Source organism: Manacus candei, unplaced genomic scaffold (genome assembly GCF_025592945.1).
Source record: "Manacus candei isolate 608988 ecotype Guabito, Panama unplaced genomic scaffold, ASM2559294v1 h1tg000008l, whole genome shotgun sequence".
Lineage (NCBI taxonomy): Eukaryota > Metazoa > Chordata > Aves > Passeriformes > Pipridae > Manacus > Manacus candei.
The window spans coordinates 15,681,655-15,706,007 of NW_026138056.1; the positions used below are offsets into that span (position 1 = coordinate 15,681,655).

The 24,353-nt window shown below is 40.3% G+C and overlaps 1 protein-coding gene across 3 annotated transcripts in view; it reads left to right on the forward strand.

Annotated features, from left to right (window-relative positions):
• MAPRE2 (microtubule associated protein RP/EB family member 2) overlaps window positions 1-24,353 on the forward strand; it is a 100,308-nt gene that overhangs the window by 72,895 nt on the left and 3,060 nt on the right. For all 3 annotated transcript variants that reach the window (XM_051770067.1, XM_051770058.1, XM_051770077.1), the window contains 4 exons: window positions 1,795-1,940; window positions 3,873-4,086; window positions 15,447-15,586; window positions 20,067-20,225. In XM_051770067.1, the coding sequence (XP_051626027.1) occupies window positions 1,795-1,940; window positions 3,873-4,086; window positions 15,447-15,586; window positions 20,067-20,225 (659 nt within the window). The remainder of the gene's footprint in view (window positions 1-1,794; window positions 1,941-3,872; window positions 4,087-15,446; window positions 15,587-20,066; window positions 20,226-24,353) is intronic.

Sequence of the window (24,353 nt, forward strand, 5' to 3'; positions counted from 1 at the left end):
ACCAGTTCTCTTGCTAAGGATGAGTTTTGAATTAATAATTGTGTTTATATAGTTTTCAATAAGAAGATGCAAATTTATTGTCTGATGCTTGTAACTTGCCGGAAGGCTCATTTTCCTTTGGGGAATATTTTACTTTGATTCCTAATCATATCAGGACCACTGCAAACAGCTAAGCACAAGGTGTCCTTGGAAAATCAGTTTTTTTAATAACCATTTTCCCTAAAAACCTAGGCAGTGTGAAGAGATTTATTTTTTTTTAATGGCAGTGGTTTTCAGCACTAAAGCTTGATCTTGGTAAGTCCCTTAGCAAAATTTGTATCGGTATTTTTGAGAACATTTTTGGACCCTACTCTTAAACTCTGCTTCTCTTTGGAAGTTGTGAAGTCTGTAACTCTTCATATGATGGCTGACTGAATACAGAGAATGAGAACTATCTCATGCATAAAGTTGGTCCTGTCAAAACGTATGCATAGTGGAGAAAAATGACTTCAAGTTCAAGTTATTGTTGGCTCTCCTGTAAAACTGGGCAAGCCAGGTGTCTGCTTTGTTAATTTGGTTTCTGTGTGAGCACTCAGAATTGTTTTTTGATAAAAGTCATTGTTGATACTGGGCTGAACTGTTAAGTGAGATCTGGACACTTGTTTGTCAAAACTGATCTGCACTAAATGCACAACAGTCCTTTTTGTAGAAGTGAAATTGAACTTGTCAGGGGTACTGGGGCAATCGCTTCCCTGCCCTGTATGCTCAAGCACAAGAGCTGGATCCTCTACAGCCCTCTGCTCCAGAAGTGGACCTCCCTGAATCTTTGCTGAGTATAAAGCATTTTGTAGAAAACTCTTCTGAAGAAGAACTGCAATTGTTTTTCCTCTGATTTCCTCAAACATTTTCATCCTTGATTTCTAAACATTGGAGTGTGTCAACATTAAAGACTTCCTTAGCAAATGACAGTAGCAAGATACTGTAGGAGGAAGCACCCTGTATACAAGAAATGCTGTCTTTATTAGCTATATTCAGTATCCTGGTTAGAAATTTTTCCATATACTTACTGCTGTGTGCAGGTTTAATTATCCATACACACCCCTACCCTCTAGTATGTGAGTTGAGAGCATTCTCAAAGTTGAACTTAGAAACCTTACTGTTTTGAGTGAGAGCTAAAGCTGGCAGCCCAGCTTTGAAATCTATGGGTGGGCTATGTTAAAGTCTGCTTATTTAAATGCTTGTCTCAGGGGATGAAAATCAATAGGGGTATTCGTTTTAGAGGGGTGGCAACTGGATAGTATGTTTTAACAACCTGGAACTTTGCAGTTAATATTTTTTAAATCATGGTTTGATATAATCTTAAATGATTACCTTGGACTTGATTGGCATTTGGCTACAAGTACCAGAAGAAAGATGACGTTGGCTTGTGTGAATTCAGGGGACTGTGAGGACTGAGGAAGCTTATTAAGAGATTCTCATTTTCACTGTGATCTTCTCATTGTATGGACACTCCTGCTGTGTATAGGGACTCCCAAGAACATCCGTTTTACTTTGTGTTAGTCATGGTGATTCCTCAGATGCTACACAACAGGGCATCATGTGTTCAGATTGAATGGAAAAAACCCACTTTAATATGTCACACTGCTCGATATACATTAGATAAGGAGATCTTGGGTGCATAGTGTTCGGTTGAATTACAGCAGGGACTTTTCAGCACTGTTGCTTTCTGCTCATGCTTTCTGCTAATGACATTAAACACCATTTGGTCTTAGCTGGGTGCATCTGGATTAACGTCAATGCATTCTCTTGTTGTAGGAGCAGCTTACTGCCAGTTCATGGACATGTTGTTCCCAGGGTGCATTAGCTTGAAGAAAGTAAAGTTTCAAGCAAAGCTGGAGCATGAGTACATTCACAACTTCAAACTTCTGCAGGCATCATTTAAAAGAATGAATGTGGATAAGGTAGGCGTTCCGTATTTGTATTTCAATCACTACATGTTTCAAAAGTTGTATAAATTGGATAAAATTAATAGGGGAAACAAACTTCAAAATACTTGAAAGTCCATTTTTCAGCATTTTCTGGAGTTACAAGTTACATGTGAAGACGTCCTTGACCTTTCATCTTCTCAAAAGGATGTTTAGCCATGAAAAAGAAGTTTGGCATGCTCCATTTAGGTGCAAATTGAAAATTGAGTCCATGTTTCTGCTGAGGAATTGTGCAACCTAACTCATTATATCTTAATATCAAAGACCCTTTTGCTGAAACACCATGTGTTGGAAATTCCTTTCATCAGCGAATCTTAATTTTTAGATAGAGTAAAATTACCAGTGACCTGAATTTCCAACAAAGTAACTTAGAAATATGCTGTTCTTGTAAGTATTCCATGTTTCGTGTCCAAAGCAGAGTTTAAGGAATTCAAATTATTCAAAAGCTGGAATAATTTACCCAGTGATTTAATAGGTTGGGCAGCACATGTGATCTTGTTAAAAATGGAAGTCTCTGAGAAAATGGGTGTGTTCAACCATAAGCCATACGGTATTTAGTTTATGCTTGAATGTGAGAGTTTGATAGACTCACCAGTATAAATTACTGTGTTGATGAAAACAGATAATGGAAGTTATGTTGTCATTCTTACAGTTCTACACTGATGCACTACCTGAATACCCTTCTAAGATTCTGCTCTGGCTTTTAGTGTTGCCTTATTCTGAAATTTAAACAGTCTTAATAGAAAGTCCCTTAAGACTTTTATAAAGCACTGGAAAACCCTTGTTTCATGAATTGTTATGGATGCTTCTATTTACAGTGTGATTTGCTAGTGAAACATTGGGAAGTCTAATGTATTGAACATTGTGAATTTTTCTGTAGGGAGCAAACTTAACTATATCTTCTCAATGCGAAATTAAGATACAAATGGAACAACATGGAAAGTCATGCAAAATACTGTGTTAATTCTTGTAGATTTGTAAAATGCTGTACAGTTGGCTTAACCTTGAAGAAGAAATGAAAACTGCAAAGGGTTTAGGTAGTCTTTTCCAGCTGAAAATTGAATGCATTCAAGAGGCATTAATATCCATCTGACTCGGCTCTTTATTCAGCTGCATGAATTAAGCAAAGCAGAGCAGCTCTCCTGCAGTTGTAGTCCTTGTCTGCCCACAGCATCTGGGAACCTTGAGTACTGTAATATTGGCCAAAGACACCTTTTGGAGGTTTCGTGTCTGTGAAAAATTTGCAAGATATGGATATGGAGATATACTCATAGTCTTTCCATTGCTCTGCTAGAACTTTAGAGACATTTTAGTGAACATCTGCATGTCCACAAACTGTTCTATGTATAGCTATTTGTGGAATGGAAAAAAATTACAAGGTTAAAACCTCAGGGTTAGTTCAGATGATGAACATGTTGCTACCAAAGTGTAGGTTGGTTTCAACTTTACCATGTCTTGGAAAAGCTTCTGGGGTTTGTAGTTCAAACAGTAGGACAGAGAGCAAGAAACTCCTGACTGTACTTTTTGAAGAATTGTTCATTTTTAGTATGTCCAACTGTAGCATGTCCATTAAAACCAGAAATCCCTAGCTGGCTGAATATAGTGTCACTCCCAGAACAGTGTCATTCATTATGGCTATCACTGCAATCAGAAGGGAGTGGAACAGTAGTTACAAAGGCTTGCATACACCTACTGTATTACTACTTCAGAGCCTGGGTCTGTTTTATTTTGTTTTCATTTTTTACAAGCACTTGCAAGTTGACCATAATTCCATTTCTTTTAGGAGTGAAAGAATGGCAGAGGAATATTTGCTGATGTAATTAGTAGATTTTTTTCAAATTAGTGTATATATGTTTATATTTTAAAATGGCAGTGACAGATTATTGGAACCTTTATTCTACCTTTCAGGTAATTCCCGTGGAAAAACTGGTCAAAGGGCGCTTCCAAGACAACTTAGATTTCATTCAGTGGTTTAAGAAGTTCTTTGATGCTAACTATGATGGGAAGGAGTATGATCCTGTGGAAGCTCGACAAGGCCAAGATGCTCTTCCCCCACCAGATCCTGGTGAACAGATCTTCAACCTGCCCAAAAAGTCTCACCATGCAAACTCTCCAACTGCAGGTATTTTACATTTTAAAGAATTCCATTTCTGTCTCTGAAGACAATTGTAAGCTGTGGTCTACTTTACATAAGTACTAGTTAAAAATGTGTGGGCTAGGCCATTCTTTCTGCCTCGCATTCTTTTTGGCTTAGCATCTTGACATGTCAGAAGGTTAACTTTTTGGGCACTCCAGTTTGGCCCAGCCTGACTGTGCATAAGGCCTCCTCCACTGAACACCTTGATGTAAATGATGTGGACTGTAATAAAGACAAAGGCATTTAACCATCTTGTTGCTGAATGTGGTATGTGTAAGTGTATTCAAGAACATTAAATGGAGTGTGTTTGTCTTTCACACCTCCACTTTTACAGGAAATTGCTAGCACAGGCTGATTTATTTTTTTATTTTTATGGAGAGTAAAATGTTTCCAAATCTTAAGGGCTGACCAGAAGGAAAAAAAATTATTTATTTCTGGGTTTATGTGTGTTTATTGTTGGGTATACTAGTCCTCTTAACTGAACAAAGTACAACTGTTGCTCCTTCTCAAAGATACCTCAGTCTTCTAACTTTTTGTGGTTTTACTGGGTTTTTCTAGGATAGAGATCACTCTCTTCATAGGAGATTGTATGGTGCTAAGTTTTGGATTGATAAGACTTGGATGTTTAATTGTTGCTGATCAGTATTTACAGTTTCAAGGCCTTTTCAGTTTCTCACACTGCCTTGCTAGCAAGCAGGCAGGCGGTGCACAAGAAATTTGGAAGGGACAGAGCCAGGACAGCTGACCCCAACAGACCAAATGGATAATCCATTCCACATGGCATCATGCTCACAAGAAAAACTGGAGGAAGGAGAAAAGTGGGGAGGGATGTTTGGAGTCACACCGTTTTCCTTGCCAAGTCACCATTATGGGTGATGGAGTGTGGCATTCCTGGAGATGGCTTAGTTCCTGCCTGCCCATGGGTCATAGTGAATGAATTGTTTGCATGGCTTTTGCTTTACCTGTTAAACTGTCTTTATCTCAAGCCATGAATTTTCTCACTTTTGCCCTTCTGATTCTCTCCCCAGTCTCACTGCAGGGGACAGTGATAGAGCAGCTGTAGGGGCTCAGCTGCCTACTGGGCTTAAACCACAACAGTGCTTCTGGAACAGGCTAAAGGACTAAACCTGATCTTTGATGTTTATGTAATACTGGTATGACTAAGGACTAAGCAGGTGCCATTTTTGTTAACTGAGTGAACTAAGTGAACAGGAGAGCAGCTAATATTAAAAAAAAAAAATAAGTCACTGAACAAGTGTTACTGGGGTTGATGGTCTGTATGCACACAGGTTTGTGCGTGCAGAAACACACATGCACACACACTTAATTCCTTTATTGGTTTGTCCTGGATTTATACTAACCCATTCCTCAAATAAGGATTAATATTTAGTTGGTTTTAAATCTGTGACCTGCCTTCTCATGGGCTTGGATATGCACCAGTGGCAAAGGGAAGGGGCGGGTGTGAGGCACCCTCAGTTTTAGGCTGGCTTATGCTCTGGAATCATACCCAGATTTCAGTGTTCTGCTCTGATCACTCCTGACGTCAAAGTGGGGCATTCTTGGCCAGCTGCCTTTATCTCATTAGTGCTTCCAGGAAATGGAGCACCTAATAGCAGACCAGTGCTGCTCTGAACTTCTAAAGCTTGTTTACATCTTTGGTTTGCACCATCTTGTGCCTGAACCTCTGAATTTCAGGGCCTGGCACACTCTAATTTCCCATGTAATGTCTTGCACTCCCTTTGAAAGCAAAACTCAAGTGCTAACGTCAAGATGTTGTCCAGTTGAGAAATTGGAAAAGACACTTTTATTAAACACAGACTTGTTAATTCTTTGTACAGATGGTCTGTTTTTACCAAAGTCACAAATATGTCATCCAAATTAAAGCTGTGGAGGTGACAATCCTACAGAAATTGAATAGCTACTGGAGTGGAACCAGCCAGCTGATACGGAGGATAATGCAGTGTTGTGTTGTGTTGTTGGTTGTACTGAAGAGCATATCCTGTGCCTTCCCAGCCTTTGTATGGAGTAGGACAACTGAGATAGTGTGATGAGTTTAGGTAAGATCCTGTGGCTGTGAGAGTTAGCTTCTTCATGGAAAGATTCCTTCATTATTATTTTCCATATTGTCCAGACGTGTGAGAGGGAGGACACTAGTTTAATTTCTGAGCTGAGGAGGGGGGGTATAGACATTACATAATGCTGAGTGAAATGAGAGTTCCAGCTTTTCTTGCTGCTTGTGTTTCGGAACAGGACTAATTCATTTAGGTGTCAGTCATTCATAGGTTTCCTGATTTCTGGGTGAGCGCATTTTCATTTCACTGATGTATTGTGCTTTTGTGCCTCACCTCACTGCATCAGGTGACCTGGTTGTTTGACAGGATGAGAGCCCTTACTGGGTGCCTGTTGACAGAGGACACACCGGGAGGAGTTCTGTATGCATCTGCCAACTTGTGTGTGCCTCATGTCAGGCCATTTCAGAGTAAATTGGAATGATGTGGGAGCAAGTTCTGGGTAGTTGGAAAATCACGAAAAATGTGCTTCTGTACGTCCGTCTTGCGCTCATGCACAAGGAGTGTTCTTTACAGTTCTTATAAGAGCCATAATATGCAGCCCAGGACTCAGTTGGCTTTCTGGGCTGCAAGCACACATTATTGGGTCATGTTGAGCTTCTCATCGACCCACACCCCCAAGTCCTTCTCCTCAGCACTGCTCTTAATCCCTTCCCTAACCAGCCTGTATTTTTGCTTGGGATTGCTCCAGCCCAGGTGTAGGACCTTACACTCGACCTTGTTGAATTTCATAAGGTTCACATGGGCCCACTTCTCGAGCCTGTCAAGGTCCTTCTGGGTGGCATCCCTTTCCTCCATTGTGTTGACCACAGCACATAGCTTGTGTCATTTTTAATTTGTGTGATTTGCTCTATATTAACACGGAAGCTTTGAAGTCTTAGTACTGCCTTGTTTCAGTTCATTAGCAAAACAAAATGAAGCAATAGTGAAAGAAAATAACCCAGAAGATCTTTCAGCATAATCCAAAAGTTTTTAAACAGTGTGTAGTCGACATGCCTAAATGTATGCATCTGTTGTTTGGTGTCAAGAGCGAGTAGATATGTGGGTACTCATTCATAATGTATTTTGGGGTTTGGCAGACTTTAAAATATTGTAAATTGATCAAATGTATACATTTCTAAAGGAATAATTATTTAGCTACTAGTAATATTTTATATGCATTTCAGATGATTCCTGTTGTTTCACATAATAACTCTTCCAGTGCCCTTTGACCGAGTTTTCAATTTGAGTGATTTAAGAGATGCTGATCTTGTTAACTCTTTGTAACTGCTTTATGACAGTATGTTCTAACACTATTTTCAGAGGTAGACTAAGATATATCTTTCAGTTAGTAAGTGGTCATATCCCTAAAGACTGCTCTGAAAACTTACTCAAAAAGGTACTGGCATGAGTTAAAATTATTTTTGGTATTTAGTAGGCACTAAGACTTTACAGGACCCCATGGTATCAGGTAGTTGCTTTCTGTACCTGTACGTGGATATTTACCTGTATCTCTACAAATGCAGAGTGTGGTCTTTATTTAATTAAAAAAAAAATGCTTTTAAAACAAGGCAAAACTCGAGAAATCTGAAAATGCACTGGGGTTTGTGTTAATCAGGAGTAGACCAGCAGCTGTAGCCCTTCCTCTTCCAAAGGTGATCCTACTGGGGAGTTAGCGCAGGTCAAGGATAATGCAGCTCGGAAATGGAAGCATAAATAGGTCCCTACAACTAATCTGCTGTGCCACCCTCGCGTTGCCTCGTCCCTTCCATCAGACAGAGCTGATTTGTGGCCGAGCTGACGGTGGTACCGTGGGTGGGTGGGTTTGGTCATGTATAGAAGTCTGCTTCTAGAAAGAATAAGAGCAGCAAGGATTCACCAGGTAAATGCAGCTCCCTGCTGGGGGAATTAGGGTGTTTTCCTCCTTCAAGGAGCAGAGCCAGCAGCACAGAGCACTGCTGTAGGCTCTCTGCCAGCAGCACCACAGCTGCTTTGAGATATAATGCCATCTGCCAGCCCTGAGCCGACTTTCGATCTCCAGCAGCCTCCGCTCTTCTCTAATGCAGTGGTAAACAGCCTACAGATGTACAGTCAAAATTATGGTACAGGATTAAAATATTAGGGCACTGTTGTTTGTGCCAGTTCTAATGCTCCCTGCGGGAAATAGCGGAAAAAGCCTCATCTGGTCAAAATTGAAAATACTGATCAGGTTATCAGGATTTTAGCTTAGTGTCTTATGTAAGTATTCCTGTATGTCAGAGCGGATCTCCATGGAGCACTCTTTTGTGTGTGGGCATGGGGTGTCAAAAATACACGTGTAAAAGACAGCTTAATAAAATTAATTATTTACATGTAAGCTAAAAATGTGAGAGGTTCTTAGATCTAAAAGCTGTTAGATTTTTTTAGTTTGAAATATTCAGTGAGAGCAGGATGACTAAAGCAGAGCTGGAAAATACTGGAGGATCACATGAGGGCTAAAAATACTCACACTATGACAGGGAAAATAACCAGGGCAGAATGAACTGTTTGTGCATGAATGCTTTATATATAATGTGCCATCGAAGAGCCAATTGCACAAGAAAATAATGATTTTCTTTAGGGAAACAGTATATCCTGCTGTGGCAGATATGCTGGAAATTAATTTTGAGGGATAAAAATACTCAACAAAACCAGTCTTTATTTTAGTAGCTGGTGATACAATTAGGACTCCTGGGAGACTAGAGAACTCCTTCTAATGCTCTTTTTTTTTTATTATTTTTATTTTATTTTATTTTATTTTTTTTAATTTTGCTTTCCACCAAGACTTTCTACCTTTTCCCCAGGTGTCAGGCAGTTGGTGTTGGTGATGGCAATCTCTGTCCACAGTGGTGGGGTGCTCCAGGACAGCGTGGCTGAGCTGCAGGGTGACAAACTGAAAACCTTCTCATGCCTAGTTCATACAGGCCAAGGAATTGTACTAACTGATGGGAACAGCGTGTGCTGTGACAGTGCTGGTCTGGGAGGTAAAGTGTCTCAGCTGTAATACAGACACACCTCCCCTGCCAGCATGAGGAGAATTTAATTTTTAAACCCACTGAGCTCAAGAATTTAGACCACAAGGCAATGCTGCTTGCAGTGCAGGAGCTAGGGCCTTTTTTCTAAAAAGATGATTGTGTTTGGAAAAGCAGTGGTGAAAAGGCTCTTAATTTTCAGTGTACTGTGGGTATGGTTTGAGTGCTTATGTTGCTCAAATTTTTGCATGATCTTTCATTTTTCAATATGCATTTCTTTCCAGATTTTACTTCAGATTTTCGTTTTGAGACTGCTTTTTCCTTGTAGCTAAGCAGACAGTGGGATTTTAGAAAATGCAGGTTTTTAAGAGCATTTCAAATTTTAAATTGTTATTACTCCTTTTAGGCTATGTGGAATGGTTTCATCCACTGCAGATGAATGCTTGCATGCTTGAAGATGTTTCTAAAGAAAATAGGGGTTCCAGTTGAGAACAATTAGTAGTTGCCTTTAAAATATTGGTTATTTTAAACTGAGAGTAAAGTCTTCATTTATGATGGGGAAGACCCTTTGGTTAGTTCCCATCTATCAAATCTTATATTAAAGACAAACCAAGGGAGTCATGCCATCAGCAAAACTTTTTCATCCGACAAGTAGACTCCCTTGTGTATTCTTCCTTGGATAGTTCTGCTGAAATTGTAAAAGTTTCAAGTACTCGTAGACACTTCTCTTTGCCAGCTGTCTGCCAGTGAGGATCAAGGTAGAGGCTGTAGTGTAGTCAGTGGCAGTGGAGATTTGGAGAGCTGAGGGGACAGAAGGGTCCTGCCACCCAAGGGAAGGTAGTACCACAAAATAATTAGGCAGCTGCACCACAGAGTGTTGGGATTCTGAAAATCAAGTCAGATTTTATCTGAGATCATTTAATTCCTATTAAGCATCATTTGTCATCCCTTATGCCAGTAAGCATCCCTAAATTGAGCAGTTTCTTGCATCCTGGTGTAGCTGCAATAATAAATGTGTGTGAATATTAATTCATCTGCTGTTCTCACTCATTTGGTTTAAGCGGGTGGAGAGTTTTTCTTTTGCTTGTGAAGAAATTACTAGCTCTGTGGCCTCTTGTTGGGTTTGATTTTTCTCCTGTGGCATGAGTCAGGAATATTCACTTTATGAAATCCTTTAATTTGACTAAAATAGTCTGCAAGTGACTCCTAAATTCCACTGGAGCAGTACTCGTGTGGTCTCAGCCAAGTCTTGTGCTTGCTCAGGGCTTCCATTGCTTTCCACACTGTCCACATGCACATCCACGCTGTATTCATGCATGTTTTCTTCAAAATTTTACATAAATATTTTACAGCGTATTAATTACTCACATAGCTTCAAGGAGGATTTCTGCCTAAACGTTCAAGTAGGTTTTCTTGACTGCAAGACTGCACTTGTGATGCAGAGAGACCTGGAATGTGCAGCCTAACTTTGTTGTACCCAAACCCTGCACAGTGCCAGCACCCACTGTTTTAAATTGCAGAAGTTTACATCTGTTTGTAAAACAGGTCTTTAGCAGAAAGAATAGTGAAGCTAAAACTGCAGGGGATACATACTAGTAATTGTTTCTGGAGTACCACAGATAGAAATCTGTAATGCATTTCAAAGCTGGTTCATTTTAACTTAAATTTGAGTACAAGAACAAAATAATGTGTCTTTCAGCTGTGAATTTACTTTTCTCATCTCTGCTAGTGTTATATGGGCAGATACAAATAAGTTATCCAGGTGCTAATTGAAGCAACTGCGATACTGTTTAGAAAAAAATTGTAGTTGAACTCTGCTTTGACCTAAAATCAGAGCATGCTGTCACAGAAGTTCTCACGGAACAGTGAAGGTGGGAAGACACCTCTGAGATCGTCCAGTCAAACCCCTCTGCTGAAAGCAGAGTCACCTAGAGCTGGTTGCCCAGGACCATATCCAGATGCATTTTGAGTATCTCCAGGGTTGGAAGCCCCCTGGTCTCTCTGCGTAGCTTGTGCCAGTATTTGATAGCCCTCAGAGTGAAAAAGTTTCTTCTTATGTTTAAGTGGAATTTCTTGTATTTCGTTTTGAGCCCATTGCCTCCTGTCCTTTGGGGACCAACTGAAAGGAACACTGAAGTGTTTCCATCTTCTTTGCACTCTCTCTCCAGGCGTAGATAGGATCCCCCTGAAGCTTCTCTTCTCCAGGCTGAACAGTCCCAGCTCTCTGACTTTCCTCATATGTGAGGTGCTCCAGTCCCTTAGTCATCTTTGTGGGCCGTTGTTGGACTGTCTCTGGTTCATCCATGTCTGTCCTGTACTGGGGAGACCTCAACTGAACCCAGCACTCTTGATGTGCATCAGCAGTGCTGAGTGAAGAGGGAGAATTAGCCTGCTGGCAATGCTCTTCCCAATGCAGCCAAGGAGGCTGTTGGCCTTCCTTGCTGCAAGGGTACCTTGCTGATTTATGCTCAATTTAGTGCCCACCAGGATGCCCAAATCCTTTTCTGCCCAAGTTGCTTTCCAGTCTGTTGGCTGCCAGGATGTTCTGGGTCAAGAGGTGATTCCTCTTCAGGGCAGGGCTTGGCATTTCTTCTTGAACATCAGCAGTAAGCTTGAAAAGGAATTGGTAGTGGGAAACATTTATGGTACTGATTAAAATGCAGTTCTTTCACTGGTGAGTGAAAAGAGCTGGTTATTGGATATGTTTTAAATAAAATATCTGTATAAAATTTTGTACTTCCTCAGAATATTTAAGTGCATTATATATAAATATTGTCATAGAAGATATGATGCTGGAAAGAATTTAAACTACTTGGATTGTATGGTCCCTCTGAGCAATGCATTAGAAACTATTCCATGATTACACTAATTGACTGCAAAACCATTGCTCAACAACAAGTCATTAAGAAAGATCTACCAAGATCTTTCATTTCTTGTTTAGATATCTGGCTGTGGCAAGTACTTAGCACTACCCTACCAGCCAGCATCCTTTAATTCTTATATGAAATTAAGCTTTAACTAGAATGGGAGGCTTACCTCTGAGCTGATTCTAAAACTGATGTTTCAGAATAAATGTGCAGTAAAGCTTTTTTTTTCCCTCCAGGAAATTTTAAATTAGAAATCTGTAAGCATTCTCTGTTGCAATTAAGTTCTGTCCAGCTGTCACTGATACCATCAAGTATCTACTTAGCCAGTCTTTATCTGTGTGACTGAAATTGGAATATCGTGTTCATTTAAGATGCTGAGCAGCAGAGCAAAAGTGGATTTCTTTTGACTTGTCTGGACGTCATAAAGCTCAGTAACACTTTGCTGTAGAAATTCAAAAGGCTTTGTTGTTTTCAAAGGAGGGCAGAGTACAATGCAGTATATGGTGCTATCCAGCCCTCGCTGTCCGCAGGCAGTGGGAATGTGGGTTTGCTCTGCACGCTCTGGGAGGGCCCCTCAGCTGCAAATTAGAGAGAATACCTGGGGATTAAAAGTTTGTGCCTGCTCTGTCCTCAGCTGTCTCTGATGGTTAAAAAGAGGTGTGCACTTGATGATTTGGCTTTCTGTGATCAGTACTACGGTCTGCAAAGAACTATCTCGCTTGACAGGGCCATCGAGCATGAAAGGGAGCAATATGCCAGTCCTGCACGACACGTGTTGCTTAGGTCTTGCACCATGACTCCCCGGGAGAAATGGTGAAAAGCTGACAGGCCAAGGGATGCTGCCCTAGAAGAGCTGAACAGCTTCTCCAGTGCTTGTGTGCAGGTAGAACAAGGGTAGTTGGTAGAGGGGGGAGCTGCATTTACCAGCCAAGGTTTCACATCTGAAGGACCATAGCTTGTTTTAAGCATTTACTTTTCAGTTGATACCCTGAACTGTGTAGAACACAGTAAGAAATAAATAATCGATTCTTTGGTTTAGTATACATAAACTTTATTTTGAGTGTTGTACAGGTGAGCGTTGCAGTTGTGTGTGATACAAATACTCATGAAATAACTTGCGACCCAACTAGAATGCTTGAGTCAAAGTGATTTTATTTCACATGTGTGTTTTTCATTCATATTTGACATTCGTTTTCTTCTGTTTATCTGCTAATCCAAATGAAAATTATTTTTCTGGCTCTGAGAACATCTTAGCAATCCTGCTCTGAAGCAGCTGACTTTTAGTTAGTCAAAATATGGGCTGAACCTAGAAAACATTGAAGGCAGGGTACTAAAGTTTAGGCAATTTCGTAAAGAAAGAAATAGCACCAAAACATCTTGGCATTTTTAATGTTTTTCCACAGATGATTTATTCCTCATTGATCTAAGTACAATGTGAAAACGTTTTATTTCTGACATATATACAACACTGAATTTTCCCAAGTTTATTGAGTCTGTGTGCTGTAGCTGAAATCTGCTAGAGAAGAGTTTGTGTATACAATTAGACATGGAAGCTATTGGAGTCACCAATTTCTAAAAGAAACAAAACAAAACCCAAGAACAACAAACAAACAAAACCCACCAAAAAATCCCACCAACATACTTTTCTTTTTCTTTTCTTATCTGCCTTATATAAAAGAGCATAGGAAAGGAGGATGGCCATCTCGCACAGAAATGTTTACATGTTAACTGAATTATCAAGTTGTTTGTGTTCCGTTGGCATTACATGACCCAGTTAATACAGAGTTATCCTTTGGGGTGGGAGGAGAGATGCCTGTTACAGAGGGAAGCCTGTGACTAAATCAGGAAAGCTTAAGCAAGCTTTATTAAATAACCCATTGCTGCTCTCCTTTCCCATTGCTTTTCAGCTCCTCCCGTGAACTGCTGTCACAGTTCTCAGGTCAGTGAGACTGTGACCTGCACGGTCTGGTCATATGGACAGCGCCACAAGATGTGTCTCTTCCTCTCCCTGCCTCCTTGCAATTTCTTCCTAGTAATGCCTTTTTGTGCTACATTTGTTTTACAATTAATTTCTTTATTAAAGCATTGTCTGACACTGGTGATACATCATGGAAATGACAACTTAGAACAATTTGTAGTGTGCCATAAATCAAGTATGGGAGGAGCAGCTGGCTAGGAGGTGTGTGGTAGAAGGTGGCTGCAAATTTCTCTGGAATTGGTGAACTGCAACAAACTCAGAGCTCAACTGTGCTTGCTGGATTAGGGCTGTCTCTTGTGTGGCCCAGGCTTCAGAGTCAACATCATTTGATGGTGGAGGATGGGTTGGAGCCTGTCAGCACATCTGGACAACTGTACTTTGCTATTTGTAGGAAACAGTGATAAACATGGGTGCTGCTGAGCAGGACTTCTGATTCACGTCTGCTTCATAAATCAAATCAAATAGGTCTGAGGGAGGCTGGGTTTGTGTTCTGTCTTCTTAACCAAACCAGTTTCTGTACCAGATGTCTGTCCACTACATCTCAAATTTATTCCTGGTTGGAGGGAATAAGGAAAAGGCTGAGTCAGAGTACAGTGCTTATGGGAGCTGAGGCAAGGGGGACGGCTGTGAGCCAGGCACTCACGAACTGGGCTGAGCGACTAAATCAAACAGCCAGCGTCGAGGAGGCGAAAGATGGAGAGGCAGAGCAAGGCGTGAGGAGCTGGCTGTGAGGTTCCTGTGAAGGCACTGCAAAGCCTTGCACACAACTGTTCCTCTGCTTGGGCATTTGTGTCCCACAGTCATTGGGAAAAAGAGTATCTGTATGCACTTGTTAATTGCCATTTTTGCTGGTAAAGATGTTGCTCCGTATTCTTGCAGATTTGCAGTGCAAGTAATTAAAAAGAAATAGGAAAACCTAAGCAGATCAAAACTCATCTTTTGGTCACTGTGGCCAACTGTGAGTTTGCCAATGGGTTTAATTCTTTGTGCTCTGTCAGAATCTCAATGCCCCTCTCTCAGGGATGGTTTACATTTGAGAATGAAGAAAGCAGGGAGGCAGTTTAGCTGAGTTTGTTTCAGGTCTGTCTTTCTCCACGGAATTTGAGGGATAGCTGCATACACTAAGTAATGGGCTGGGAGAATGGTCTCTTAATGGCACATTATTTTGAAACTGAAAGCTACTCAGAGCTAAGGGAACTCTATATTCTTGGTTTGATGTTTGTTTATTTTGGTTTTAGAGTTTGTTCACTCTCAGTAGCAAACTCAGACTGCTAGGAAATGTGGTTTTTCCTTTCCCAAGGTATAGCAGCACCAGAACTTCCTCCACTGTCACCTTGAAGTAAGAGAGAGAATGGCTGGCTGTAAAATGAATTCCTTTCTTGAAGTACCAGGTTAATAGGAATGCATTTATCATAGAGATCAATCTTGATTGATTGATTTATTGATTTATTGTGGTTTGCAGGTGCTGCTAAGTCCAGTCCAGCTTCTAAACCAGGATCAACACCTTCTCGCCCATCTTCAGCAAAAAAAGCTGCACCCAGCAGCTCAGCATCCAAATCAGATAAAGATTTGGAAACTCAAGTCATACAGCTCAGCGAACAGGTAAATTTGCTCTGGGCACAAAATTAGATGTATTCATTGTCACAGGCAGGCATGAAATCTAATACTGTCCTCTGCTGAATGATGCTCTCTAGAATTATGAAGGGACAAAAGTGCAAATAGCTCAGCTGGAAAGAGAAAAAAAATATTTATTGTTAAAAATAAGATCTGGGAGAGATGACTGGTGTTTGCCAGTATTTTTAAAAGAATATCTTAGGAATGACAGGTAAGTCTTGCTGAAGTACAATAATTTTATTATGTGTTGAAATACATCTTTTATTTCACTTGGATGGGAAAAATACCAATAGTGTCTTTGCTCTTGTGTATTGCAAATGACATAAATCATTTAATGTGTCACTGTGGAGAAGACAAGCCCGTTTGTAATACCAAGTTGTTAAGAGATTTGCAGATGAATTGATTTGCAGATTCATTGTACTCTGCATTCTGAAAGGAAGGCATTAAGAAGGTAATATGCCATTTTCATTTAAAAATGTGACCTCCTTTTGTGAGAATACTTATGTATATTATAAATAATATTCTGCAATCTAGTTAATAAAGCTTCATAATTTCTTTATTGTTAGGAATGTAAGGGCTTCATTTTTGTTTATGCTCTGGAGCGTTACACCTCTCTCATTACTAGACATGCAAGAGTGTCTGCACTGAACATGAATAAATACCTGCATCTGGCTCAAGACTGTGCTGTCAGAATGGTGGAAATGCCGCTAGTATAAATGGGGCCTGATCCCTGTATTTGTCCTGGATGAGGGAAAATGGAAAAGAAAAAAACTGTTTTAGAGTTTGAGCTGCCTGCAGCTGCATTCAGGAAATGGTTGTTATTCTGGATCATGTATAATTTCCCACAATTAAGGCCATTTCAGTTTCAGATTTTCACTGACCAGCAAAGATTTCAGTTTGTTGGGGCACTGTTTGCAAGTTCTTGGTTAACGTTATGCACTTAAAGATGGTGGATGGATAGCCACATCCCAAACACGGCATACTGCAGATTCTGGGTATCATTCCAAACAGCAGGAAGCACAACAGTGTCCATCAGCCTTCCCAATGGGCTCTAGATAGTTGCTGTAACAGAAGAGTTTTTGAATGTTGCACAAGAAATGGATGTTTATATTTTTCATGGAATCCCTTTTTCTTTAATCACTGTCGAGTGGAGTTCAAACATCAGCTTAATGCAGCTTAAACCGTGACATCTGTTCTCAGAAGTCAGAATGTGTTTGCTTCAGGAGGAAGAGTTGGTTGGCATCTGAGCCAACCATAAAAATATTTGATCTTTACTGAAATAGGCATTCACTATCACATCCACTGCTAACAGATTCCTAGCATGTTCCATGTGTGAAAACCTTAAGCTTTATGTACAAATAACCCTGAAGGAAAAGTGATAATTTCCCCCATCACGAAAGAGGAGAAGAAATTCTGAGGATTTGAAAAGTTGATGCTTTAATAGCTAGTTTTTAAGAGACATCATCTAGCTGGAGTAGTCTGGAAGCCTTTTTTTTAATGCTGACAACATTCGGTATCTCATTTCCCACTAATGGATACTTGTGCACCCTTGGCATATAACATGAGCCAAAAAAGTTATGCTGCAAAGCAACTCTGAGCCAAGTTTTCCCGACCCCCCCCATCTGAACATGCTGGAAGAGCCAAATTGCCTGGTTTTTACCACTCTCCAGCAGTTGTGGACATGAGGGCAGCAGCCACTTTTACCCAATTTCTGTCTTTATTAGGAGTAAGAAGTGTTGAATTGTGTCTTGGATATCAGATTCCTATGTGGCTATAAGAGTCTTTTTTCAGACCTTTCATGGATAGCAGCTAAGGGAGATTGAAGTATCTGAACTTCCATGCAATTTGTAGCGGAAAATTTTAATTAGTGGGGATGTCTGTACACTGTGTTTTACCATAGCATAGCTTAATGAGCTATTTGCAATAATTGTAAGCTGTCCCTAACATTTACTGGTTTAATGGCTCCCAACAATCTTAAAGTTTCTCTTAAAATTATCTTTGATCTGTGCTAGTAAATTAAACACTTCCAAGGAATGTCACTTTGCACTGGAACTTGATTACCCATAGCATTAAAATACTGAACTGGTCCCTGCTGTGTCTTTGGTCTTTGCCAACTAGCACTCTCCCAATGAGTGTCTCCATGCTCCTGAGGAGACAACACAAAGCAGGGGCCATTACATACAGAGAAGGGACCTTTACATATGGAGAATGGTCCCAGGAACCATTAACTGTATGTGGGTAGACACGAAGTTTCTGAAAACAGCACCATCTTGGCTGTGTGCCTACAGTTGTGCTTCGTCTCCAGCGTGGTTCTGCAGCACTGTGAGTATTCATGTTATTAGTAAGTGCCGTCAGAGAAAAGACCAGTTAGTGAGAACTGCTGCCTTTGCACCCATTAACTGGGTTGCAGAGGGGTCCTTTTGGTCCAGAAGCAAAGCGTGGGAATTGATGTGTGCTGTTCCTACAGTATCAGCCTTTTGGCATGTTCATGGAAGGAAGAAGCAGGATGTGATGTGCTAAATATCTGAAGAAATATGAATTCATATGAATTCATATGGCACAGGCAGCTATCTGATATGTAACTGAAGAAAAGCGTATCTGGTTTGGTTATAACAGTGTTTATACTGTAGCTAATTAACACTGTGTATGTATGCATAGTTTAATGGTTTTGTTTCTTTAAACAGAGCAAATGTGATAGAATGAAAAATGGGGAAAATGTCTTCATAGTAAATAGGTCAGAAAAGGGAGATGGTCTGAGCTATTAGCTGCCAGTTTTTCAGCTGAAGTTCATTGTTTTCCCAAGCTCTAGCAAGCACAGAGCAAGAGATCTGGAAGCAGTTACATTCTTGTTCTATCTGGGTGCAGGCATTGCTCTCAAGCAGTATGCTGTGGCAATCCAGAAGGCACATCCTAAGTGTGAGGTCTTCATCTATAGACCGGAATATTGTAAACTCCTGTTCCATTTTGCTATTCCTACTTTTGTGAAAAAATAATTAATTTAAGGTTGCCTGATCATTATATCCATCATGGATTCAAACTGTCAAGGGAAGATTTGGATGTGACACTCAGGCAGCTGGTCAGAAATGGATTAGTACATAAATGAGATGCTCTGAGATCCTGCTCTGGTAACAGGTCAGTTCTGCTGCTTGATACCTTTGAGAGTGCAAACAAAGGTCAGAAAAAGGCATCACTAGCTCAGCAGTTATGGAAAAAAAACCCGATAGGATTTAGTAGGCTGTCAAAGCATTGTTTGAACTCTGCTGGTATTTTTACTAGTGAAGGAAATAAATTAGCTTGCAGTGGAACTGGCAGCACAGAACTTTCTATTAAATTGCATCAGTTCACTGAAATGTAGTCTGAAACGATTTATTTAGCATGTTTTATTTAGAAAATAATATGTATAATTGCCGACTTTAAAGTGCTAATTTAGCTGTAATTGGATGTGATTGGGGTCAGTGTGTTTACTATAGACAGCTTTGTCTGTGATTGTATCTGTTGGTTCTTACAGTGCTGTTCTCCAAATTTGTGAGCCACTTACACATTATCCTGATTGTGTATAACCTACTAGACAAAAATTTGTATGTTATGCTCCCACAAAATTGTTCTTTTTTAAATATATATGTGTATATTTATATATATGTAAAAAAATATATTGCAACATCTGTCATGATTTATATGAAGCCTAATCATTAACAGCTGCATTGCCCATAAATTATATGCAGCAGTCCTAGTGGTGAAATTGAGGCTGACAGTATAGCTTGAAGATTCTCATGAACAACAAGGCTGCGAAGAGAAAGGTACTTAGCATTTGAGAGAATTTGTTGATAGAAACAGCGCATCAGTCAGAGCACAAAGTCCCTGGTGCAACCAGTCATGGCACCAGAGTGCCAAAATGCAGGTCTGTAACAGTATGGTAAGTGGGGAGGCAGAACAGGAGAGGTGGCCAACCAACACAGCAGAACTCACATTTGTAACTGGAGGACGTTTTAATTTCCTAATTAGACTAGTTCCCTTTGTGAGCTTTTCTGCTAATTCTGTGTAGTTTTAGGCAAGAAGATATTGTAGGTTTCCCAACAACTACACATTAATACAGGCAAAACAATGCAAGTACTGAGCTGAAAGTTTTATTAATTACCATTATGTGACACTTCTGGCAACCTTGTTAGGAGACAAGGCTGGAGTAGCTCTGATTTCTGAACTGCTGCTTTGGGCTTCAGTATAAAAGGGCACTGAGAAAACTGACCTTTAAGGATCAAGGTTAAGATGTATCCAAGATGCATAATGGGGGAGCCCAATTTTCTGTTCTCTCTATGGTTCAATCTAGCACTTCAGAAAAAAAGTGGACTTCATTTTAAGCTATACCATTGAATATGTATGTAAGATTGTTTAGCATGCATAATTTTAGACCAAGTTGTTTTGTCTGTTGTGCACCTCAAAACTGATGCATCATGTCTTGGTTTATACACAGGTACATTCGTTAAAACTTGCACTTGAAGGCGTGGAGAAGGAAAGGGATTTCTACTTTGGCAAATTAAGGGAGATTGAACTTCTCTGCCAGGAACATGGGGGAGAGAATAATGATCTTGTCAATCGGCTAATGGAAGTCCTTTATGCTTCAGAAGAACATGTAAGTTCAAGCTTAATGTTTTTCATTTCAACAAAAAAGCTTAATTTCATAAAAAATTATTGGTACAGTATCGAGTCATGTCCTATATTTAGGTCAGCAGAAGTGTAACAGCTAGGATTTCCATGACTTCTCCCCCCAAAAAGGAAGTTTGCATTTGCAAACAGCAGGCTTTTCAGCTTGGGGAAAGGATTCCTTTTCCCTGCTTTTCAGTGTAGGTTTTGTATTCTGGGCTTGCTGATGTTGATCTGAAAGGGGAGGGTCTGTGTCACAATTATAAATTGACTTCATATGGTTCTGAGCCTCAGTTTTGTTTTTTCATCTTCCCCCTGAGTGCATAAATTCTTTTACTTGTGTTCTTTAATGTGTTGAAAATCACAGAAATTCTGGCAGAGGTGCTTTCGGTGTCTACAGCTGCGAACCTTCTCTAGCCCATGTGGCAGTGTTGGAATATGTATGGTACAGGTTGCCAAGTACATGATTATATCTACAGAGATAATGCTCTTTAGCATTTTTTATCCTCTTGCTATAGGCAAAATTCTTCCTTGTGCAAACGCAATAATCCTCTATTAGCAAAATTTCAGAAATGTATTGTCTGCCAGATTAAGCAAGAATGTCATTGCGTCTTAGACTTAGTGTTGTGGACACTGAACAAAGCAAGAAGCAGCAAAGGGTGCTGGTTAAATTCCTCTGAGACATTCAGGGATAATGATTCAGTGAAGATTTAGCTGAACTACTCCCATTCATGTTAACTAAATCCCTGTATGGATTGTACTGACAATTGACCCTTCATCCTTCATTGGATGATGGCTTTGGCTCCAAAGTGTATAAGCATCAACTTAATCTCTTGGCAACACTGTGGCACCATAGGCTGTCTTATATCTGTTTCCAGAAAGCTGTTGCAGCAGTAGTCAACTGACTTAAAATTTTATATCAGTAGTGCAGAAGGAACTACTAATTCAAGTGCTTTTCTAAAAAAGACTGATGTAGAGCATTAGTGTTTGAAAGTTAGGTGCAAGAGGGCCACAAGCTTGCTGCTGACAGGGACCACTGCTTAGATGAGAAGTGACAGGGGAAAGAGGATGTGTTAAGTGGTGCAGGACAAGTGCTAGAGAGAAAAAGGAGGAGGAAACCATTATTTTCACAGGAATAAACAATAAGACAAATTTGCCAGGCATGTGATAACAGGGTGAAAGTGTTACATATATATGGTGGTCAGAGAAAATGTCTTCTGGATTCAAGAACAGTGATTTATTTATAAAGCAAAGCCATAAAAATCCCTCTTCTCCCCATATCCCTGCCACATCTGTCTGTCTGTTGGCTTAAATAGCAAAGCGATTCCACAAGGAATGCATTTGTTGCTTTTCTTCCTGCAGTTTTCCTTACTGGCGAACACATTACAAAATTTTCTACCAAGTTTTCTACAAAAACTTTAGTCTGTATCCTAGTGTTTTATCTGCTTCTTCCCTCCAACCCATTCCCTGTTGCAGTCATCATCTCTGCCTGCATGTGAACTACATACAACAACTGTGCCTTTATCTAAAAATGTGGTTGCAGTTGGGAGGCCGGGTATGTCACTTCAGCAGGAGAGCACTCTCTTTCAGAGAGGAATACAGAGGCCATTCCTCACACAATTTTTTTGTATCTTTTGGTGGAAGATTTGGTCTCCTCATCTTAGCAGATGGACTGTAATTTGCTGTGGAAGGACCCCAATGCATTAGCACAAAATCAAAGACTGGTTTGGTCCTGATTCAGATCCTACCTACTTTTTAGGTTGGGACCTTACTCTCTCATTGTCCTGCTTTGCCTTTCAGATCTGTTTTGTGTTTTTTTTCTCTCTCTCTCTAATGAATTTGATCCAAGTTAAATTCTTCATCTTGCATCATTTTGCAGGTTAATCCCTTGGTAGCAGCAGTTTGTCTTTCCCAGTCTCCAGCATGAGGCTGTTATGTGAATTGTGTGTAGAATTATTCAGAATGCAAGTATAGAGCATAGTCCCTATAAAAAGCATTCTCCAGAGGTTTGATTGTTGTAGTATTTCATTGAAGAGATTTTTACCAGGTTCATGTCTTGGAATGGGGAGTGGGGCAAATATTTTTTTCAGAATTCCGATTCATAGTGTATTTTCAATCATGTCACTTTATAAGCTTCTGTTTTGCTTCATTCACTAAGGGCTAAATTTTTAAGACTGATCCATTTCTTTTTTTTTGTCTTGTCAGTTTTGGTGAGGTTGAGCAGCACAAATATCAATCTATTTGAGTTCCTTGTCCATAGAGGCTCCCTTTTCTTTTCTCTGTTACGGTTCTGTTTTAAACCTCATTGTTGTCTCTGCTTACCCAAGAGGGATGTAGTATCTGCTACTGTCACTTAACATTTGGCTGTAATCCATTGTAATTTTTAATTACAGATTGCTCATTTGTAATCTTACTTCTTCATCAAAAACATCAAACTTGACAGAGAACAGTGCTAAAAAGGCTACATTTGGTTGGTGAGAAGATGTGGCTCCTAATTCTTACACTACGACTGCTGTAGACAGTGTCAAGATCTCAGTGTGTAAAGCATTTGGTCATATGGCATTACAGTAGGAGAGCTTCAGACTGATGGACAAGAAGAGGCTATATGTGTAGTTATGAAACACACAGACATGTGGGTCTTGGCATAAAGCAGAAACTTGGGAAAGCTTTTGCTGTCCTATGTGAACTGTTCTGGTTCAGTTCATGTAGAATTTGGGTTAGTTGCTCACGTTTGATATCTCAGTTTCCCAGAGCAATTGCTCAAAATGCAGTTGGTTTGGTAACTTTCTGCTCTAGCAGCTACTCCTCTGCTGCTTCTTTTGGAAAAAGACCCATTCTCCCCAACACCTGGTTTTCATAGTCTAGCTCTTCAATCTACAGGCACACCTGAATAGTTTGAGGCAGATGGATTTAAGGGTCAAAAGGGAGCACCTCTCAGCATGGGTGACAGAGATGACCATGGTCATGTGGCTCAAGCCAGAAATAAATGCTCTAAATAGATCTTCCACTACTTTCCTTATTAGGGGATGCTATTCAAGGAGATTCCACAGTCCCAAAGTAACTGGGCATGGTGACTCTTGTCTTTCCCATTTCATGTATTTGTACAAGCTATACATACTGAGAAGCATGTATCCCAGGTCTCAGAATGACTTCTGAGGGAGTCAGTCACATAAGATTCACTATTTCCATCAAAGGTAGACCTGGCAAGAGAGGAGCCACCACTCCTCTTCAGAGCTGTGGAGTATATTCCCAAGCCAATTCCCATGGTTAGAGGTTTTTTCTATTGTATGAATGAAAAGGGAGCATGTATATGTGACCTATAAAGTCCACATGAGTGGGCTTTCTAATAGGGGTATCACATAAACTGGGCATACAGAGAGTCTGTGCAACATGTGCATTCCGGGGCAGATCACCTCAACACATAAGGAGGGTCAGGATAGATGGGGTTAAGGTAACATTGCTCATTAAACAGGCTTCAGTTTTCTCACCCTGCGAGGCAGGGCCACATTCTCACAGCTGTCAGCTCCTCTCTGTGAAACTCTGTTCTCTGCAAGTCCCGCACCCTTGCAGCCCGTCACAGAAGTTGCAGTTTTTAGGTACTGTGCACAAAGCTGTTTTGACATGATGTACCTACTGTGTGTAATAAGGGCATCATTCCCCCCAAGGGGCCAAAAGGTGCTAACCTTCAGTTGTCCTGACCGATACGTGGCTTTTACCTGAAAATGGCACCTGAGTGATAGAGAGCTTGCTTTCAGTTGTAATTGGCCTGTTTCTGTTTGTGGCAAACAGCTATTTCCATTGTATCAGCAACTATTAGGAGCCTTATTCTCCTGCTCTTGCCCTTTAGAAATACAAATATGTTATTGCCAGAAGCGAATTTGCTTATTTCATAAGCTGCTCTGGACTATTGTGGAAAAAGTCAAATCATGGCCTCACTTTTCTTTTGATTTTTGCCTCAAATTTGAAAACTTAGCAGTATCAATGTGTTCAAGTTTGTTGTTCAAGCCACTTGCTTCTAACGAAATTACTGGGAGCCAGGAGAGTTCTGCACGGGGATGCACTTGAATGGCAGCTCAGTGTCTTGGAAAAGTGTTTTCCTTCAGAGCTGCCAACGGCA